The 23,174-nt window shown below is 36.8% G+C and overlaps 1 protein-coding gene across 1 annotated transcript in view; it reads left to right on the plus strand.

Moving 5' to 3' along the window:
* OTOG (otogelin) overlaps nt 1-23,174 on the plus strand; it is a 105,973-nt gene that overhangs the window by 54,296 nt on the left and 28,503 nt on the right. The window contains exons 26-35 of the mRNA XM_054068819.1: nt 336-455; nt 1,284-1,400; nt 2,677-2,833; nt 3,831-3,857; nt 6,622-6,789; nt 8,829-9,107; nt 16,935-17,052; nt 17,748-17,827; nt 18,238-22,034; nt 22,673-22,841. Of these exons, the coding sequence (XP_053924794.1) occupies nt 336-455; nt 1,284-1,400; nt 2,677-2,833; nt 3,831-3,857; nt 6,622-6,789; nt 8,829-9,107; nt 16,935-17,052; nt 17,748-17,827; nt 18,238-22,034; nt 22,673-22,841 (5,032 nt within the window). The remainder of the gene's footprint in view (nt 1-335; nt 456-1,283; nt 1,401-2,676; nt 2,834-3,830; nt 3,858-6,621; nt 6,790-8,828; nt 9,108-16,934; nt 17,053-17,747; nt 17,828-18,237; nt 22,035-22,672; nt 22,842-23,174) is intronic.

Below are 23,174 nucleotides of genomic sequence, written 5' to 3' on the forward strand. Positions count from 1 at the left end.
ACTTCTCTGAGCAGAAGATCAGCTCCTTTCTCAAAGGCTTGGAGATATTGTGTTGAAAGGGAATGATATTGATGTTATCAAAATAAAAGTTTTTCCACAGCTTTATTATCACAAAGACCTGAACTGTTTGGGCTGAAATGTAGCGGAAAAGGATCAAATCCTGACAAATTTATAATTAAGCAGATGAAGGCAGGAACTTAAGGAGCAAGATTTGAAAATGGTTGTGTCTGGTAGTGTTTTGTGTCATGTGGAAATATATTTTTATTTATATATATACACACACATATACACACATAATTTTTCTTTTATATATATAATTCCCTCCCACACCTCAGGGTGAATTGACTGGATTATGTGGAAATTTTGATTTGAAGACAGTAAATGAATTAAGGACTCCTGATAATTTTGAATTAACAAACTTGCAAGAGTTTGGAAACAGCTGGTCAGCTATTGAGGTATGTAGTAAAACTAGTAAGTTTGCTAGTAGATTTTTTGCTGGTATGTCATATAATTTATCTAGAATGAAATCAGAAAATAATTCCTGGAAATATCAGTCGTGCAGCAATGCAAATAGCAGTATCTATGGTTCTTACAGATATCATAATTCATTCAGAAGAAAATAATCACTATTTTTTTCTACACATTGCTATAGTGTAGAGAAAAATGCTGAACAATATTCTGAATCTACAGATGTTTTTAAAGATGTTTGAACAGTAGCTCTTTTTTTAAATGATGGAAGAATTGTGGGTTTACTTTAGAATGTATTGCCAATTTAGCTGATCTTTGGTAGCTGGGAAATATTTAATGGTGAAGCCATAACAATGGAAAGAATAAATAGTCTTTCCATATGCTATGAAGTTAAAAATTGAACCTTTTAACATCGTGTTTGTGGTTGCATTCATAGAAGTGTCCCTTCCTTGTAGTTGGAGTAAAAAGATCAGATTTCTGACACTTCTATCATACAGTGTCTCAGTGATCTTTGTTATTTATGTAAGTTAGACTATTTAGGTATAAGGACTGCAGACTGGGACTGCATGGCAGCTCTATTTAGACCTATATGTACACATGTATTTTTCTGCTGCAGTCAGAACAATGAAACATTTCTTCATGTTTTCTGTGGATTTGCATCCCCTTTTGATTCCATATCTTGGTCTGGCTTCAGTTTCATAAATTATGTAGTTGGTTTTAGGTTTGTCTCTTTTTTAAAAAAAAAAAAAAAAGAAAACGGTGCACAAAGTGCTTACGAAAAAAGTTTCTTACCTTGATTTTACTTTCTGGTTAAGTGTGTTGGCAGCTCTGACATTCGAAATCCATGCAGTCTGAATCCCCTTAGAGAGCCATTTGCCAAGAAGGAATGTGGAATACTGTTAAGTGAAGCGTTTGAAGCTTGCCATCCAGTGGTGAGTTGTGGTCATCTATAGAAAGATGTGAAAGTGAACATATCACTAGAGAGATACTTTACTCTTCATCTTGCCTTCCATAAAATGATAATTGGGACTACAATAGCAAAAGAGAACACAAGGAATGTCTAATTGATATCTTCTTATTCTAAAATGTCAGCGTTTAACTGGACTATCTGCCCTTAGTTGATCTAGATAGTAAGATGCTTTGGAACCAATTTAGCATTCTGCAATATGTGTAGTCCTTTTAGTCTCCTCTGTAATTAATGCAGGCAAAATGATACCAAATTTGTGTTACCTTTTTGTCATCCCAAGCACTACTTGCGTAAGCATAACAACTTACTCTATTTTGCTCAAATTATGTATTATGTAGCACACATGTTTTTCAGGTATACTTAAATAAACTGACAGTTTCTTCTAGGCAGTATCAGATGTGAAAAACTCATTTCTAGCAAAAACTGTATCCATATGGAATATAACATATCCCAAGATGTTCAGATGTTGAAACTGTGTGCATGGCTTAAAGAGCGTGTGTCAGAATGGTTCCTAGGGAGGAAGGGGATTTCATATGAAGAACAACCAAGACTCTTGCAGAGTTGCTTTGTATATTATTTTGGAAGAAAGTGGAAGCTGATGTTGAAATTTTATTAACATAACATTCGTTTAATCTACTGTGTAAGGTAGGTAGCAACTAAGTTCTTTGTTAGTGCCTAAATGCTACTCAAGTGTAATTCCATGTAGAATGTGTAACAATTCAGTGAGTGAATCAGCATTGACAGTTTTCTTTGAAATTTTGTCACTTTAAACTTCAAAATAAGGGAAAAAAATCACAAATTGACCTGTCAAATTGTCTAATAATATGAAGAGAATGAATCACCCTCACATGAAAAAAGTGTTTTCCATCTAGTTTATTATTTCTTACATTTTACGTATATCTTACTACATTAATACTTCTGAGATTTATTGATTTGTCATCAGTTTTGAGAGAGTTTCTCTTATTTTCTAAGCTGGTTTAAATATTACGAAACCATACAAAACACAAGCTCACATTCACATCTTAGTGTATGTGTTCATAATAGGTCATTGATTTAATTGTGTTACTAAGTACTGTATAACATTTTGTGATGTGTTCTAATAAACTGGTTTTAATGTTTTTCAGGAAACATTTAAATTAAAATATTTAATACTTTGAATTCTTATGTATTAATTTTGAAAGATTACAGCTTTGTATTGAGGTGATTGTTGCCAGTATCTGTATGAATATTTGTATTTCCAGATTGATGTCACCTGGTTTTACTCAAACTGCTTGACAGATACGTGTGGTTGTAACCAAGGAGGTGACTGTGAGTGCTTCTGTACAAGTGTATCAGCATATGCCCATCAGTGCTGCCAGCATGGAGTTGCTGTAGACTGGAGGTCTCCTAGAGTGTGTCGTAAGTTTACTTAACTAGCATTGCCAGCGGCTGCCACTGTCTGCATTCATGAGACCCAAACCTGAAAAATCAATCGCATTTAGTTGCCTGGGGCCAAGAACTGAATCACTAAGCCACACTGGTAGGAAGATGAGTGGGTGCCTCTCACTGCCCTCCTGTGTTCATGTTGGTCTAGCTGGATTAGGTGCTTTTTTTTCCATATTTGTGGGTGGTACTTTTCTATTTTTAATTCTTTGTCCTACAATGTGAAAGGAAAAGTCACGGGAAATCTATATTAGGATATGGCATGCTTCCCTCGAAACAAAGTTATAAAGTTAACAGCTCAAGAATTTCCATCTGCAGGAGGACCTAACCCTATTAACAGGGTCTAGGCAACATAGCTGCCTTACTACTGCTCCTAGAGCAAGTGTGAAGAAAAACAAGTAGGTTTTAAAGCAGGACTTTGTCAGTACCTTAATATCCCTATTCAACAATGCTTAGAAGTCTTAAAAAAATCTGCGGCACCGACTGCAAATGCCTAACAGGAGACCCTATAACATCTTTCCCTAAAGATGTTATTAAAAAGGGCAAGATAGAAAGAGTTTTTCTGACTTCACAGTTGCAGAGAGAGAGTTTGCAACTTGCTCAAAGTTACATAGCCATGGAGTGAGAGCCTTACTTTTAATTTTTTATAGAAATGGTACGTGTGTGTTAATGTGAGCACAGAAAGACAGCAGAGCTTCGTTGTAACCACTAGAGGTCACAAAAAGACAGCTGTAGGTGTGTGAACCTCGTATTTCCCGCAAGAAAACGATGTTTTTTTATATTAGTGTAGTTTAAATTAATATTTTATTTAAAGCACTGAATTAATTATTTGGCAATAATTTTTAATACATGTTTTTGAATGGTCTAACTTGTCCAAGCATTTGACTTGTCCTGTAACTGTAAAGGATAATAGCAAACCTGTTTATCTGCAGAATGCCTGCAACTGCATTTCTTTTCTTTTTATTTTTTTTAGCTTATGATTGTGAATATTTCAACAAAGGTAAGTCCTGAAGGAGCTGATAAAATTTCAATAGAATCTTTTGTTTCCTTATAGAATTCTGAGTACTGTAAAAATAACTGTGTTAATGAAAACACTTGTGAATGATATGTTTTTTAAATAGTCAGGATTGTGTTTTACTGGTTTACTTTGCTTTTTCAAAGGCTTTTAATTTCATATATTTTTTAATTCATAAGTCTTTCCCAAGAACACATATTTAACTAATTTTCTTTGCATATATGGATAATGATTAAACTATTAAATTATTAAGTAACTAGTAGACTATTCAACTCATTAGCACTGGTGGCACTACTTGCTTATGACATGTTGCAGTTCAAAACTGATACCCAGTAGGTCTGTTAGACCACTCATGAGTTCCTGTGCAGACTTCAGAGGGAGCTAGCTGTTAAGATATTACAACTTTTTGTGCTCAAATGGGGAATAACTCTCCATTTGGGCATGTCTGACCCAGCTTTAAGTTCCTGAGCAACAAACATTGCTGCTGCAATAGAATTGCTCCAAGAAAGAGATGCAAGACTGGAACGAGGTGCTAGAGTAAACCTTGAGTCTGCACTGGGTGTTGTACTGCAGTGTTCACACTAGAATCTGTATTCAGACTAATTTAAAGTTATATTGCGAGTGTCTGCATAGTTAGACATGACATGCATATAAGCACCACAAGCCAGCCTGATGTGAGGAATGGTCAGGACTCCTGCTATTTATTCTATTACTCTTTTTATCAAGCTCATGTAGAAGCCTGTCTATCCAGATGGTTCATGATATTTTGGTCTTCTGTTAGACTCCATATTGCAGCAGCTCACCCCCAGAAAAATTTCAGAGGGGGACTGGGTTTAAAGGAGAAGAGACTTGTGCAGCATGCCAGGCCCAAACAATACAGCCAAGAGGTCTACATTTTCTTATATACTGTCTACTGGAAGAATTTTGAGTGGGGCCAAATTGCTGATGCAGTGGAATTTTATCTGAATCACTATTTTAGCCTCTAAATTAATTTAAATAAAAACCAGTTGAATATAAAAGGTGATTGCAGTTTTACATTTCCTTTTTGCTTTGTTTTTTAAATGAAATACAGTCTGATAATAGATAATCCTATTGCATTGTAATAGATTGAAAATGCAGTGCCTCTATCATCTGTTGTAGTAGTGAAGTGAGATGATAATGTGTACTTTTAAAGCGTGTTACTAGTTTTACTTGTTACTGAATCCTCAGTGGCAGAAATTGGTTGAAGTAGTGGAGAGTTGTGCCTGTGACCAGATTATAATAAACATGATTATCATATACTTCTCACTTTGTATCTTGCAACTGTTTGCAAACCTAGCTTATCAGTATTCAACATAGGATGTTTCAGAGCTGCCAACGGGGGAAAAATAATCTCTGTGCTGATTTTCTTCTCTACCTCAAATATAGTAACTTTCCCCATAATTACTTGGTTTTGGAGACAGGAAGTTTAAGAAACTGTCTTAGACTAGAGAGAGGTTTTCTCTGTGTAAGTTTGTTGGAATTAAATAGTTCTGGTCCTACTAGAAGCAGGAGCAGAAGCCTTTTGTCTTTGGTAAGGGGAAATTTTCAGCAGGTAGCTGTGATTTCTCAAGTTTTGGATGGGCCTGAGATATGAGACTCAAACATATAATAACATTTCCAGAGTGCCTGAATGTTTTAAGTAAAATGATTTTCAACTCCCTGCACTGAAGGTAAGCAGATATTGTTGTACGTGTTTAGCTAGTCATGGGCTTGTGTCCTAACAGGCCACCTGAATCTGAAACTGTGGTGATAGTGCAGCCTTCTCGGGTTATCAAAACTCTTAATACATTTTAAGATTAGGGAGAAACAGCGTATGAGGGCAGGCTGCAATCAGCAGTCCAAACTTTTAACCTGTTGGAGCAGATTTTAATGGTCCATGGTATTAGCTGCAACTATCAGCTGAGAAGTTCTAGGGCACTTCTACCTGAGATGTAAGCTTGCCATGTTCTGGCTTGTGGGTAAAGTGGTAGTGAGGTGTATTGCACAAGTGTGGCCTAAAATGCTTGGTTTTAACAAAGGCGTTCACAGAAACAATTTCAAAAAACATTTAAAAATTAATTTCAAAATTCTTTTCTTCAGCCAAATTGGAACTGAGTGAGGAGATGTGACATTGTGAGTTTTGTGACATGGTAACTTTGCATGCTCTTTGTTTTCTTTTACTTAGAGGTAAAATATGACCATTCCTTTGCTTATGATGCTGATTTCTTACTGTCTCACTTCCCAGTGGTTATGTTTGTATCTACACTGTTCAAGGAGTTCTTTGATATTTGATGACAACAAAATTTTATTCCCTGAACAATGCCTGACATTTTGGACACTAGTAAAAAAAAGGCTTTAAGGAATAGTGAGAAGTGTATAATCAGTTCTTCCATTTAAATACACAATTTAAATACACAAATACAGGATGTCTGTAGAATGCTCTTTATTTCTAAATTAAATAACCAAGGAGTCTGCTAACTTTAATGAAGTAACTATGAAACTGAAGTGGATGAGAGGGAGGAAAAGAAAAGGCTAATCGTGAATCTTGAAAATTGAAACTAGGTACTTTGGATAGTTTTCAGAACAGATATTGTTGGTATTTTCTAGCAGGGTTTGGCTGCGCATGGCACCTAGCGCTGTTTTCAGAGTGGAGAGATTTTTTTTTTCCATTGTGTGCTGTGTCATATTTAAAGCTCAAGCATTCGTTATACTTGACATTAGAAATAATTCTGAATTTTTTTCTCAACAGCTCTGGGAAAGGGCCCATACAAGCTGGTCAGCTATGTGGGTGGAGAATTTGTAATGATGGTGAATCTGGTGGATGGTGGTGTTTTCCCAGTGAGAGAAGAAGATACTGTTCCTGGACATACAGTGAGCTTTATGCTGACTTCAGGACTTTATAGACCCAAAGCACATGGTAAATAAGGAAGAGCAAATTCTGTTGAGTATGAACTTACATTTAAGAATAGACCTGGATCAAAAAATCTTTTCTTTATCTGTCAGCTATGTTGTCTACTAAAATTTTCATTTAGTTTGTTTTAATTAGATGATTGTAGCTTTGTAAACAAGTGTTTTTAGTTGAAAAGAAACAGAGCCCCTTACACCTCCAGAAACACCAAACCGGTGTTGTAGCTCAGTGCTCCAGGTATGTGTTGCTTCTTCCACCTTTCCTCTGGCAGAACTAGAACGTAGGAAAGAATGGGAGAGAAATGATACAAAAAAAAAAGTCGTCCCTAATTCACTTTCTTTGGCACAGTTGCTCATTGTCTGCCCACTTGTACAGAATTGCTCATTGGCACTAACATGAGCTGTGTAAGGGTTTGTACTGCAAATTTGTCTCCTTGAGGTCCCAACTTAAATTTCCAGTGAAGGAATGTGTTGCTTACTCAGCAAACAAAAGAAGTCTAGCACACCTTCAGGCAGGTGGTGAAAGCTTACAAGAATATATTCAGCATTTTGTGACATTGACTAAATGCTAGAGTTGTCTGCATACACAACTTTAATGGCCACAGAGCACTTGAGTCACTACAGTTTTACTGCTTACAGTCCCCTGATCAGGTCTTCGGACAGCCTGAAGGTGGCTGTCTTTATGTAATCAAAGAAGGGATATGAGTCAGTTGAAAAAATTACAAGCATTTGATTAGTAATACTGCTGTCTGTAGATCTGACACAAGAACTCATGTAACAGAATATCCAGGGGCAGATTTCTTTTATTAGTCATAGTTTTGAGACACTTGTGCATTGCGTTCAACTTAGGTTTGGAAAAGGAAGGTCAGTTCTGCAGTTGTATTCCAAAATAAAAATCTCTGGCTCAGAATTTAACTTGGCAAATGGAATTTGTGCCTTATAGTCCCATTTGAGTGAATGGCATTTCATCTTTTGGCCGTGGAGGAATTTCTACAATCAATATGATTTTTTTCATATCCATGTCTTCATTTATGTGACATTCTTGGTTCTTTGGTACCTCAGAAAAATGGATATGTTTTATAAATTTGGAACAGTTCGTAGACAATGGAAAGTTTTGAGCATTGCACCGATTAGCTACACAGCTACATTTGGCAGTCTATTGTTACTTATCACATAGCTACTTAATTTATAAAATGATATTCTAAGTGCCCAAACCATGTTTTTCAAATTGATTGTATTTCTTATGCTCAGAAAACAAGTTGGTCTCCCAGAAGTGTTAAAGCAGAATGTCAAAGTGTAATATGTTTAATAGAGATCATTTGTTTTCATGCGTTCTTTTTTTCAAGAAATGCTACCCTGGCCTGCAGGGTTAGTTGATTTTACAGTAGTTTAATGGCTACTTTCAAGAGAATAGCAGAGTTTACAGCAAAAGAGAATGAAGTAATTCTGTGAGCAACAGATGCCTGTAACAGGCTCGAGATACACCATTTTGCAACTGGTTGTACGCGAAAGATTACTTGAAATCAGCAGTACTGTTTTCAGGATAAGGTGTCATGTGGATACCTTTGTCAGAAAACAGACTGTGTTGTTAATATTCTTAGGGTAAGGGCTAAAGAGCTGACTGATTAGAAAGCTGAATACAAAATACATTTTTGTCATTGATTTTTAATGAAAGGCTGAGCTCTTATGCTATAAATTCCTGATGGTAGATGTTACTTGTAAAGCTAGGCAGATAAAGTTTAAATTTTTATTGAATAAATGGCTTAGTGAAGGCTATACCCTGAAGTTCTGCTTGACTTCAGGGCTCTATTCCTTTATCCTGGTGTGGGGAATTATTTTCATTTGCTTGTATTATTGTTGAATTCAGAATCTAGCTTTCTGAAATCCCTGTGTTGTATATTTTCTTACAAGATTCAGGCTTTTTTCACTGTTAAGGCCAAAGTAAGCTTTCATTGTTTTTGCTGCTAATATCAGTAGTGGTACATCAGAATGAGTTTCATTTATTATGCATATATCAGCAGTAAATGAGTTCTGTGTGGTTTCTTTCAGATTCCAGCTTGATTTCATTTGAAACAGCTGAGAGACCGAACTATTTTCTTCAGTTGGTCTCCAATAATACTCTTGTTCTTTCTAAATGGAAAAAAAGCGAAGAGTTTCACAACAGTTCTACATTTGTTATTCACAAGGATACATGGCTTTCAGGATACAGTTCCTTTGAGTCATTTGCAAAACCAGGATACTTCATCCACCTTTCAGCTTCTTCAGTTGAGCTTTTGAAGTACCATCATTCAGAGGAGTTTAGACTGTCAACTCTTTTTAAACTTGTAGGTAGGTAATTAAAGTTGTATTTTAGGAAGAGCAGTTTGCTCCCTGTGAAAATACAGGCAAATGGTATTAATATTTTCAGAGATTGGTTACTTCTACCGTATATCACTGGGAGCTGTGGGTAATCTGTGACATGCAGGCTGAAAATCTTCTTTGAGTTTTCTAGTGATCCTGTTTTCTTGTCAAAAGCTGTTAAATAGCCTCACACACAATTTTGCTATATTTGCCAATTGGTTTTGGAAATACATAGCCTAGTGTGTAGTATCTGGGCGATGTTTGCTTTACAGGTGATGAGGACTTTCTTAAATAGAACGTTCATGCTGATGAATAACAGATTCACAAAAGGAATAGAAAAAACCTGAATGCATCTCTAATACCTAAGGTCTGTTGATGACATTTTGTCCTCTGTTCCCTCTGATTGCCATCAAGAGAGACTTTTCTGCAAAGCACATCCTCATTGCAAGCTTTGTCACCTTCTCAGAGGTCAGGCCATTCAGCACTAGGGACATGGCCTGTAGATTATACCTCTCAAATCTCATGTTTACCCTGAAAAGCACCTCAACCTTTGTCCATGTACCCAATCAGAGACGCTCTGTCTTTTGAAATGTTATCCCCAGGTGCCGTCTAAGTGGAGATACATATCTCTTCTTGGGGATCTAGATGTCCATTTCCCTAATGTTTCTTGGACAGCTACAGCGCTTGAATGAACAACATAGATTGTTGTAGAAGTGTTTCTACGTATGTGAGGGATTCCCATTCCTGCAATAGTAGTCCCATTCTGATCAGACATAAGGATCAGAAATATAGGAGATATTCTTAGGACCTTGGTAGGAGCTGGATGCAGAAGTTGCTTCTACAAGGAATGATGATAAAAAACACACATTAAAAACAAACCACTAATCACACAAGCTCTTTCTTTTTTATATTAGTAAGGAAAAGAAATAATAACAACTGTTTTCACATATTCTTAAACCCTTGGGAACCATGTGCTGGAATGAAGATCATAGAATCACCAGGTTGGAAAGGACCCACTGGATCATTGAGTCCAACCATTCCTATCACTCCCTTGAACCATGTCCCTAAGCACTTCATCAACCCGTTCCTTGAACATCTCCAGGGAAGGCGACTTGACCACCTCCCTGGGCAGCCTGTGCCAGTGCCCAATGACTCTTTCTGTGAAGAATTTTTTTCTCATATCCAACCTGAACCTCCCCTGGCCGAGCTTCAGGCCATTCACCCTTGTCCTGTCCTCAGTCACTTGGGAGAAGAGGCCAGCTCCCTTCTCTCCACAACCTCCTTTCAGGTAGTTGTAGAGAGTAATAAGGTCACCCCTCAGCCTCCTCTTCTCCAGGCTAAAACATGGAGACAAGAACAAGACGCAAGAAGTTATATTGGCCCATAAAATAAAGCAAAGCAGACTATTCATGAAACCATCACTTGGTTTAGCATCTGCTTGTCTTGATATATCAGGTACATCAAACACATTCATATAGCTTTATCTATAAACTTCAGCAACAACTACTACTTGCTGAAACCACTGGCCTTTATGTGGTTTATAAAATTCTGAAATCACTGCGAGTATTTGATGTTCAGAAGCTTTGTGTTGTGCTATAATTTTAAATGCATTAGTAATTTGTCTATTCATGTAGCAGGAGTATTTTAATAGATGGACCTGGCAATCTAGTTTTTTTTAAATCAGTTGTTCATTCCCTGAAACTGAAATTTGTTTTACAAGCAAAGAAAGAAAAGAAATATTGTAACAAATAAAACATGACCTGGCTCTGTTTTACAGTGACCGCATTGAATCTCAGCACAGACAAATCTGAAGCAGGCACTGACTTCTATGACAGAAGAGGCCAACTGTGTGCCTTGTGGAACTTCTTGTTATCAAAACATTGAATTAAAGTGTTAATGGTGGCATTGTGAATCTGCCGATGTTTTGTGGTGCGTTATGCTGACAGCCTAATGCAGCTGTTGACTGGCACACTCCAACTCCTGAAAAAATGACAGATTTTGTCATTGCCAAATGCCTGTTGCCTCTTGACAAACACTTGTAATCACAGAGCTGTTGAGGTTTCTGAATGGCAGAATTATAGAGCTAATGCTATTACCAGGAAGTTTGTATGGCATTTCAAGCAAGGAACTTTTTTTGGACATAACAAAAATATCTCCTTAGTCTTTTATCTTTGAGACAGGAATGAAGAAGGCTAAAACATGTTCCAATTCTCAGTGGTCATCCATTAACACAGAGTGGTATGTCTTTTCAAGTGTGAAGTCTTTACCCCCTAGTCATTATACAAAAGAATCCTATCTATGCCAATGGAAAACTAAAACAATTTACCTCAGCAAGTGGGATCAGATCAAATGATCAAGAGGCATTTCATTAATCACCACATCCGAGGGCTTGGGTTTCAGAGTTTTATAAGCAGAGAAACATAGGGCTCGAATCTTTCTCCAGTGTACTTTCACAAGGGCCAGCCTGCTGATGTAGGGTAATTACACGGTCTAAAAATACAGCAGCATTTGTTTAAGTTAATGGAAAAGCTACACCAGCTCCAGAGTGCACAGGCAAAAGAGTATTGAGTTTCCTGCTGACTATTGTAAATGCTTTGCATATTAGATCAGAAACTCTTGAACCAGGGACAGCTATTCCTGTGGAATCAGAGGATAAATATCGGGAGCAGAATAATAGGCCCAGTAAATCCCCTTGGCCAGAAAGTTCCTCGTGAGACTTCTTCATGCTCTGTGACGCACATTCAGGAGGAAGAATTTTAAATGACCTGACTGCCACAGCAACAGATACATGTCTGTTTAAAGTCAGCAGACGAGTCACTCTTTCCAGTTTCATAGCAATAAATATTTTCACATTGAAATACTTCGACTATAAATTGCACAGATATGATGGACTAACACTGCAAAGTATTTTCCATGAGAAGTCACTTCAACTTTTAAATTGGGTTATTTTCATTGTGCTTGTATTTGTCTGCTGTCCTGTTCCCACAATCATTTGAGTGTTTGAATTAATAACTGAATTTAATATCTAGAGTATACTTACAGGAAAATACATTTTGAATTCTATACTGGAGTTTTTACCATCAATGGGTTGGTATGCAGTCAATCAAAAAAGAGAATATACTTAGTCTTACCAGATGGGCAAGCACAGAGGTGTCATGTAAGAATAATAAATTCACATTTGAAATTGCTGGGAAATCAGTGGATGTAGAGAGTTGATGATTTTTTTATTGGATGTAGCTGAAGTTTTCTTACCCTTCTTTAAAATAATGGCCTCAAGCTAGTTACCTTTTACCTTTCATAGAACTATCATAATATGCTTTACCCTGTTAAGATCACTCTGAGTTAATTTTTTACTATTATAAAAATGTGACTTGTCCCATAGAAATTCAGCAGCAAAGTTCTTAATAATGTTACTTACGTGATTTAATAGTTAACTTGCTGTAAATATAGGGCCTCCCTTGGAGAGAATTTTCAGTTAAAATTGAAATCTCAAGATGCAGTAGGTATATGCACTCTGCTCAGAGGTATTTGACAATGTCTTACGTTGTTACCACTAAGCATTTTTGATTCCTTTAAATGTTTGTATCTTAACTAAAACACATTCCAAAACATAATGCAAAATGGAAAATTAAATTAATTTTAACGAAAAACCTTTTTTAACAAAAGCCTCTTGCACTTGAAGTCAGTTTTATATATGATACCATCGATCCTTTTAACTTCAGCATACATCTTTTAACTTCAGATGGTTATCTCCATCCATTGGATTAATTTTCTAGAATGCCCTGTTTTTCTAATAATGAGTTGCTCTTGAGTTTAATTTGAGCTCATATGCTTTGTCAGTCCAAAAGATCATGACAACTGCTGTTGTACCTGCAAATCCTGGGTATTTCACTCACACATCTACTCAGTAGCTCTTGGAATCAGACTGAGGTTACTGTAGAATTATAACATCTTACCTTTTTATACGACAAAGAAAAACATCTGACCTCCAATTTTTGACCGAATAAATAGGAGGAGATTAAATAGTTATATTAATGAGATTATATTAATTAACATTGTAATAGTAAACTAAAACAAAAGTATTTGAGAGGTAGATAATTATACATTGCTTTCAGTGATGTTTTGGCTGGGCACAAAGTTCAATTTTTCCAGTGATATTTGCTTACATTTCTTGTTGCAGAAACTTAGATGTCATGGGCAGAGTTTGTTAGTAGTTTGTGTGTGTTAAGTGGGTAGATAGGATTTCATGTTTCTAAACTTGTAACTGAGGAGAAAGGCAATCTATGTTACTAAGCAGAGTTCTGCTGCCATTATAAATAGAAGTAATTCTAAAGCAAATTTTGTTCATACTAGATTTTTTAAATCTTCGATGAAACTTGCGAAACAGAAAAAGTGTCAGATGAGAATGAAAATCCAAATGCTTAATTTTTTCATGATTTTTTAAGCCTTTGTTTTCAGTAAAACCTTTAATTAAGATTAGAACATTTCAAATTCTAGATTTTTTTAAAGTAAATATCCATTTTTTTTAGCATAGCATGAAGTTATTCACAATAAGCATATTCTGAGAATGGCAAGTTTTGTCCCTATGAAGTAAAAGTCAGCATGGAAAAGAAAGGTAGGATGGGCTTGTGAACAACAGGAATTGTCGACACACAAAAAAGTGGCCAAGTTACTAAGGAAGGTTGTTGTGACTCACCAGAACATCATAGTCTGTCACTGATAAAAAAATAAAATTTCTTCAATAAGTGGTCTCAACTGTTCTCATTACTACAGAATAATTTTGAAAGCCACAAAGTGTGAAAATAATAAGTTACGGGGAACAAAATGCTTTTTTGATGTCCAAGCAAGTGAGAAAACAATGGAGTTGGGGAATATATTTTAATATATTCTTTGGCGGTGCAAATACCTGCATTTCAGCAGTACTGCAACATGTTGGTATTCTCAGCTCCTGTCAGATAAAAGAACTGTGGGATCAGTTGGCAGGTCAACTGGAATGACTGTCATCCAGAGAATAATTTACCATTTTTTGAAGGATTTGCTGTGTCACCAAATATAAGACAAATGCTAGTAGACTTCACTGGGAGACACATGATTGTTTTCAAATGCCATGACAAATCCTTTTGAGGAACACATGCCTGTTATAAGAAGCTTGACTCGTTGTCTGTAAACTGTGTATCATTCTTTTGTTGTGAGTGAATGGTATTGTTGCATGGAGTACAGTAAGCTCATATTACTGGTTGCTGAAGGGAGAATTTGAGTATTAAAAAAAAGGGAAGCATGTGGTAGAGGTGGCTGATTAGCATCCTGGCTAGCACAATGCGTTCATGCCATGACACTGGTGAAATCCAGAGGTTCTAAGCTGTGGCAGTTTCTGTCATGGGAATAGCAGCGTTGTAGTAACAATAAAGCTGAGACTGGTCTGGCTTGGATTTACAGCACTTTATTAACTGCTTTTCCTTATACCCTAACTGTGGGTATTTGCATCGTAGTTAATACACAGATATACTAAAAAGAGGCGAATTTTATTTTAGCTAGGTATATTCACCTCCCATCCAAGGACAGACTGAGAGGGTCGGGCTTGTTCAGCCTAGGGAAGGGAAGGCTCTGGGGAGAGACATTGTAGCAGCCTTCCAGTACTTAAAGGGGGCCTACAGGAAACATGGGGAGGGGCTCTTTATCAGGGAGTACAGTGATAGGATGAAGAGGAATAGTTTTAAGCTGAAAGAGGGAAGATTTAGATTAGATGTTAGGAAGAAATTTTTTAGTGTGAGGGTGGTGAGGCACTGGAACAGGTTGCCCAGAGAAGTCATGGATACCCCAACACTGCAGGTGTTCAAGACCAGGTTGAATGAGGTTTTGAGCAACGTGATTGAATGGGAAGTGTCCCTACCCATAGCAGGTAATTTGGAACTAGATGATCTTTAAAGTCCTTTCCAACCATACCCATCCTATGATTCTATACTTTATTGTTCTCTTGGCTTATTCTTGAATTCATGTTAGTTCAGAACATGGCTCTGTGACTGTTTTTCTTTCCCTTCATTTCTGTCTAGTCTCTAAATAGTCTAAACGTTTTAATCAGCGATACTACCTATAGTGAAAACTTTAAATATGATGAAGAACTGAATTGACATTCTCCTAATGCTGGAAAGGCATTTTTCCATAATTCATAGTAAAAGACAGATTTCATTATATCTCATGGGTTTACTGTTGACATACTGAAAACTTTTTAGATACTGGAAACCAATTCATGCAACATGTTCAGCTCTTTCTGTGGTGATTTGGTCTATTCTTTGACTGGAAAACTAAATGTGCATTGGTTCTACAGCTCTTCTTTGAAAACAGTTTCTATGATCAGGTTCATGAATACATCTGTTGTCCATACTTCTTTCTGCAGCAGCAGAGACAAAAATTGCGGACAAGCTTAACCTTTTTCTTCTTCGCTGAAAGCAGTGCTTAGGAACCACTCAACAAGTGCTATGTGATTATGTACAAATTTGCTCTACCAAGGCATGCAACATCAGCAAACTCTGTGAATTTAATCCGTGGGAAAGCTTTAGGGAAAACATTGCAATCATTTCATAAAACTCAAAGTTTATTTGGAGAATGGAAGATGGTACGTTAATCCCAGCAACTGGAAGTGTTAACTCACAATCACTGTTCTGCTAAGAACTGTTCATTCTAGTAACGTTTTTCATTGGGTTGCAGTATGTGTTCTGCAAAGCTTGTTGCCTTTATTGTGCTTGAAATGTCTTCTGTCATTAATGGAGAGGTTTGTGGCAGGAATTAGAAATTATGAATCTGTCTCTATACTTATTCTAGAGGTGTCTGAAAAGGACAGTTCCTAGATTCCACTTGGATATACTGCTATTGCTGGTTATTTCTACTGTTGGTGATTGCCTGTGCCAACAGGTCTCTGATACGTTCTGTATTTTCATCATATGTCTTCTTCTTTTGTCTGTAAACCTTACCACACTGACCTGTCGGTGCATACAAGGTCCTGTACATCAGTCAGCAAAATGTATGGAAATAATTCCATTCCCCCTTTACATTTTTAAGCTCGTTTCACTAGAAGGGGTCATGGAATAATTCAGTGACTTGTGCTTAGCTTTTTATGGGTATGTAACTTTATAAATGCATTTATTACTGTCATAAGGGTCTTGTGTTCAAAAGCAGTGACATGTCCTTAGACTGACATGTAAGAATGATTACACTAGATGGCAACATACACACTCCTTTGTCTGAAATTGATTTATACCTTTGATTTAAGATAATTATTTGTGTTAAAAAAAGAAGACATAATAGTTAATAGTGGCAGACACTAAGTAACCAACTGTTCTGATAAATTATGTTATAAAGAATATCAGTGTATCCAACTGATGTTTTTTATTTCAGTTGCAACAATTGTACTGAACCAACATAACCTTAATTTTGCATTTTGTTTGAATAAGCAAACATATAGTTTTGTTGTTTATACAGTTTTTAAGACTTAAAAAACCAACAGACCCAACTTACCTAGTTTTATTTTCAAGCGATTGTAATATGCAATAGGTGTGGCTAATTCAGTATTATGTTTTGTACTACAACGAGTAAAACAGGCTGCAGAACTCTTTAATATTATCTGCATAAACATGAACTGGTTTTCTATGTTTTAAAGACCTTAGCAGTTATAAAAGTAATACCAATTTTATTTGTAAAGATTACAGATAGAAACAGTAAGAAATTTAGAGCTTCAATGAACTTGAAATATGCCTCTTAGTGATATGTATCTGTGTTTCGAGAAATACATGAGAATAACATATCTTCATTGTTTTCTAGATGTCAACTTTAAATTTCTATCCCGTTCTGCCTGTGAATGGCATTACGATGCCTGTACAAGCCCTTGTTTCAAAACGTGCAGGGACCCTCTGGGAAAAAACTGTCAGGCAGTACCTAAGTAAGTATCGCTGTTTCTTTGGAGAAGTGTATAGTTTCGGTAATATGCAGCATAATAAGAATATGAGGGACCAGATGCAGGCTCAGTATAGAAGGACTGTGTTCTTGTATAAGTACCTAAGTGAAGGATAGAAGAAATGGAATAAAACCTGCTATGGCAGCTACATGAAAGTGACATTTCAGTTGTTAGGTGAGGATTGTTAGATTGTGGAATGACTATTATATTTTAAATTTTTAAGCTGGGGTGAGTATTATAGAGTATTAATAAACAGAGGTGATTACATGATTGTTTCAAATAGTGATGCCCCTACTTTTTTTATTATGACATTGAAGTAGCCATATCTGTCCTTGCCTTTTTCTCCCAATTGGAATTTGTGCTAGTTCCAGTAAAACTGGCATTTGGATTTTGTGGTCTTAAATGTTTGGCATTTCTTAAGCAATGCTATTCCATTTTGAACCTGTGACTGTTCATTTCAAAGGCTGAGTGTCACGAAGTTCATGCTTTAGCTTAGATCTGAGTGAAAAAGGAACCCATGGCAATAACATTTTGAAAGAGTACACTGAGGTGATGAGATTTAAATAGAACAAGACTGTCTACTTAAAAATAATTTATAAATAAATTCTATTTACCTAAAATTAAATGCTTTATCCAGAAGATACTGTTCAACTAGTTGATACTAATGGTTTTTCTTTCAGAGTGGAAGGATGCATCCCTGCCTGTCCTCTCAATATGTTGCTGGATGAAATCACTCAAAGATGCGTGTATTTTGAAGATTGTATGTTTGAAAAAAAATTATATATTATGTATGATACTTAGATTATTCATTTCTTAGGTCTTTAGTCAACTTTTCAAACAGATGCTTAAATTTGTATGCCTCTGACCTTAGTTACACAATTCTTTAACTCACTAAACATACAGTTTAGTTAAAATAATTGCACTTACCAAAATTCTGAGAAAAATGTTAATCTAAGAAAGTTGCTCTTCACAAATTATTTCAGTAACTTTAGATGTGGAGCAAATTATTTCATCAATGTATTTTTTAATTTGCCTATGAATTTTAGAATCTTAAAGACAATTAACGAGATCAGAGATATGAGTTAACATAGCTTCCTTCTAGCTCTGCATGCTTCATGATAATAATTATTCATAAATATCAGACTTATATTTACTTGTGTCTAATTTCAGGCATTGAACCTGCAGATGATAGCCCACCTTTGCCACCCAGCATTCAAACACCAGCAGTTTCACACATAACATCAAGTACAAGTTTGTCAGTAACCAGTGAAGTAGTAACTTCATTTCCTGTACCTGACACAAAGGACACGGAAACAACACTTGCTTCAAAACTGCAACACACTGCAATTACAGGGAAAACTGAATTTTCAGCTGTTACATCTAATAAAACACTTCCAACCATAACTTTATCATCAAGTATTTCTTCGCAGTCAATAGGAATGACATCTGGGAGAACCATTAAAGCAATGCCTGGGACAACAAAATCTAGTGTAAGCTTGTCTTCTCCTGTTGACGTTTCTCCATTGTTTCTGTCTACTGTCAGTTCAGAAGCTTCCACAAAGATGCAACCAATCAGCAGTGGCTCCACTAAGCTATTAAGGGCTACAGAACCTCAGACAGTGACTGCTACACGTGCATTGACTGCAGGCACAGAATCAGAAAGCAAACTAATTTCTACTTCTGTTTTTACTGGGACACCACTTACTCTCAGAACAACAGAAATGCCAATCCAAACTAAAACAATGGAAATACCAGAAATAGCCACAAGAATACCTCCCACAAAAGAAGCACAAGTAAAACCAGAAGGACTAACAACATTTACGCCCAGTTCATTTGAATCAATTGCCGAAAAAACTACTGCATATTTGCCCCAGTTTTCCACAGCAGCACCTGCAGGCACACCTTCACATACACTGCCAGTAAACATAACAGGAACTTCAGAAGGGACAAAAGGAAGCATAGAACAGTCTTTTGCCACGGAGGCTACTGTTACAGTAACATCATTTTCACCTGTGATCACTGCTTTGTTAAAACCAGTGACTTCAGCAGCAACAAAAGCAGAAATTGTTTTGACTGAACAAACTGTGAAGTCTACATTTTCAACAACATCTACACCACCTATTTCTTTAGGAAAGGCAGTTACAGAACCTCCTATTGAAATGTTTCAACACCTGACTGGTGCTGCAGAGGTACCTTTCACCACAACTCTAAGTCCAAAGACAACAACTTTTCAAATTCAAGAGAGAGCATCAGAAGCAACTTTGTTTTCATTTACAGCTCATAAAAAGGAAACTCCCAAACCAACATCTCCTGTGGAGCATACATCAAGTTCCTATTTCCCTGAAAAATCCATCAAGCTTTCTACAAAAAAACCTTCAGCGTCTGTTCCTACTCCTGCTTCTCCAGCTTTAGATGAATTAGAAAAAACATTCAAAACTGTTTCAGCTACAGAATATCCCTCGTACATAGCTCTAAACACCACAGAGTTCCTGACTACATTATACACTAAGTATCCCATTGTGGGTGAGACTACCAGAGACACATCTTTGTCTGTTGAGGTAATATCCAAAATGACATCCCCTTTTGAATTAGCAACCAAGTCAAAGTTGTTTTCTGGAAAAACATCTACTGAATACAAGTCAACTCTGTTTTCAAGTACAGTGAAGGCAAGCACTTCAGGATATCCAAGTACTGTTACTACATCAGCAATGAAAACCTCTGTCTCATCAGAAGAAACAAGCACAGTTCCTTTCAGAGCTACAGAATCAGCTCAAAGAACATCCATCACTGGATCTCCACTTGCTGTCCTTAGTGCAACTGAAACCACATTGTTGACAACACAGCCTGATAAATCACGAGCTGAAAGAATTACTAGCATCGCTGCTAAAATACCATCTGCTTTCCCATCTTCATCATCAAGTTCTTTAACCTATCTAAACATTTCTCTTCCTTCACTACCTTCATATGGCAAAGAAGCATCACTGACAGCTCTTAGTCCTGTGCATGCATCTCGTGAAACAATCTCTTTATATCCAAAAACAACTATGGCAAAATCTATGTTACCACTGGAAAAGACCTCTCCAGTCCTGACTTTCTCTACTTTATCCACTATAACAGAAAAATCAAGTCCAATGACAACAGTATCACATGACAAATTACCAGGCAAAGACATTTTAAATCTCACTTATGCTACATTCTCCCCATCCCCTGAATTCAGCAGTCAGCTCATGACAACTAAAACAGTAATGGCAGCCAAAGAAAAATCAACTCTTCCTACTTCTGTTGTTCTTCCGGTAACAAAGTCTTCTTACACTTTCTCTGTCTCTCAGTATCTAGCAGATAAATCAACTTCTTCACCTTCTTTAACACAAATGATACCAGAAATAACAACCACACCAAAGTATCCAGTAGAAGTTTCTACAGTATTGAAATCTACAGTCCCAAGTGTAACAGATGCAGTAAAAGTTACAGCAGTCACACCTCAGCCATCCTTTCCTCAATCTTCAGTAGGACCCTTTTCTTGGAAGACATCATCAGGAGATAAAATTACAGAACCGACCATAAAGACCATGGCTAGACCACATGTCTCTACTCAGAAGGCTAGGGAACTTGGGCATCAGACTTCTAGGCCTTTGTTGACAAGCCAAAGCAGTACCCCAGTTTACCAGTATCCTGCCGAAATTTTAACAGTATCCACTGGTCAGCCACAACATATCTTTAGCACAACTGAAGCTACAGTAGAACTGACTTCCTCATACCCCTTAATCACCTCACTATCTGAAGGCTTTTCTTCAAGTATATTACCTGCCTCAGCAAGTCCTACCCACCTTTTTTTACCAATTGAAAAAGAATTGCATTTAACTGGTTCAGTCACACAGCCACATGTATCTGAAACTTCTTCTGTTTTGTGGTCTACAGTCCCAGGCAGAAGAACAACTGACTTGGTTTTTGGCACCAGAATTCTCCCTTCCTCACCAGAAGTGCTTGCAACTTACTCTTCTTTAGCAACAATTAAAAAAGAAGAATTTCCTTTGTTTTCCACACAAAAGGCAGGTACTAGTCTAAAATTCACAGGGCAGGCCTCATTTGCTGAATCACTTGATTCAAGTCAAGCTCTTGAAACAGCTACAGCTTCACCAGAATCTAAATCAACCTCTTCATCTGTTTTGTTACCAGAAACAACAGAAAATCCCGTTGTGGTAGGTAGTGGGCCATCCACATCAATGGGTAAAAGTCATACAGAGGAAACTGCAGTATTACCCAAGCAAATAACACTTTCAACCACTGCCTACAGTTCCACATTTCTAGCAAGTACAATGTTGTCACCTGTGGCCCCTTCATCAGCAGCAGCTTCAGCCTCTTCAGTAGTAAGCAGTGCTGGGCAAAATGTTAGTATTGTATCAGCAGCTTCAGGCAAAGCAGAAGCAGTAACAGAATCCACCACAAGCTCTGTGGAGCCCACCTACTTTTCTGTTACTTCACAAGCAAAAGGAGCCATGCCCCTTGATACAGTAAAATCTGAAGAGCCAGAAATAACAAAAGTCCAAGCCATTCATACTCAAGGTGCTACCGTTACCCCAGAAACACCTGAGAGATTTTACTCTCCAAATATCACAAACACAACTGCTGTTTCTTCTAATGTATTGGTACTGTCCACTCTACATTCATCCTCTGAACCAAAACCTTTTTCTTCTATTGCTGCGTCATCGGTCAGTACTACTCAAACTTCAAAACTTGAAATAACTTCTGAGGTGCAAAAGCCTTCTGTGAGTTCACTAATGATACCTGACCATCCAATTGACACGAAAGCTCCATCAGTTTCCTCATTTGCCTATTTATCTACTAAACCTCTTTATGGCTTGACTACTACATTTTCAGATGGACTGACAACAGCTGAAGCCATGTCAGGAGTCACAGCATCAGCTTTTATGCTGCCTAAAGAGACAGCAACTCTTCAAACGTGTACAGTGAGTAACTATAAATATCTATCTGGTTGGTTTTGAACATGGCTTGATTATTTTTACATGCTGATAAAATAAATTGTGACCCATGCTTAGGTCTCTTGGAGTTAAAATATCTATCAAGCAGGGAGCCTTATTATTTTCTCAATTACATCTGTAACTTAGGATGATTTCATTGTGCATAATAGTTTTTGTAAGTGCTATAATACACTGTATTTTGGGCCTCAGTTTTCTAATTGCTAACTGTTACAAGAATTTTTTTTTGCAAAATAAGTTGCTTCGTATTGTTCAATGGAAGTTTTTTGGCACATCGCCCTCCTTGAAGTAAGTCTTTCTAGAGAATCCTGTTATTATTCCTACTTGTGCCCTTCTATGCTTTTCCTTCTCAACCTCTTTTAACATAAAGTAAAAAATTCAATAATGCTGTTCTCCACTTTACAACAGAACAGTGTTTTTAAACTGTCCTAAGAATGGTTGGGTTTCCAAAGTTGCTCTTCACTTGTAGCTTGCATCAGTGTCACAGGAACTCATAAGTATTGTGTACTGAAAGAATGTGAGCTTTTTTTTGGAGGAAATACTCTGCGATATTGTGATACTAGCTTGGTAAGAACGGTAACCTGTGTTTCTTATTAAATATGCCTTAGCCAATCACAGAGAATGAGTGCATAAAACACATTTGCTTGGATGGACAACTGATCCAAGTTAATAAGTCGCAGAACTGCCCATATAATGCAACTCAACCCAGCTGTGGAGTTTTAGGATTTGCGACTCAAATGAATGGTGACAAGTGCTGCCCAAAGTGGGAATGTGCATGTAAGTTTTAATTATTATTTATTAATATTTAATTATTATTTCAAAATGAATTTAAGTAACAATCCATGTGTAAGGAGGCTAAGAACTGACACTTCTGTACCATGGTATAGAAATAGAAGATGCATATTGGACTGGTTACTCATTGTTGAATGTAATTTATAATTGTAGTTCTTCATCCAAGGAAATGAAATCAAGATGCTTCTTTAATGTAGGATATTCCTTCTACCCAGCTTTAGGTATCGGCAGTGGACATGCCTGTGTTTGACTTAGACAAACTAATCAGAGGACACCTACTCTGTAGAGTCAGTGGATTTTTGGTTCTTCTTGCATCTG

The sequence above is a fragment of the Cuculus canorus genome, chromosome 5, assembly GCF_017976375.1.
Source record: "Cuculus canorus isolate bCucCan1 chromosome 5, bCucCan1.pri, whole genome shotgun sequence".
Lineage (NCBI taxonomy): Eukaryota > Metazoa > Chordata > Aves > Cuculiformes > Cuculidae > Cuculus > Cuculus canorus.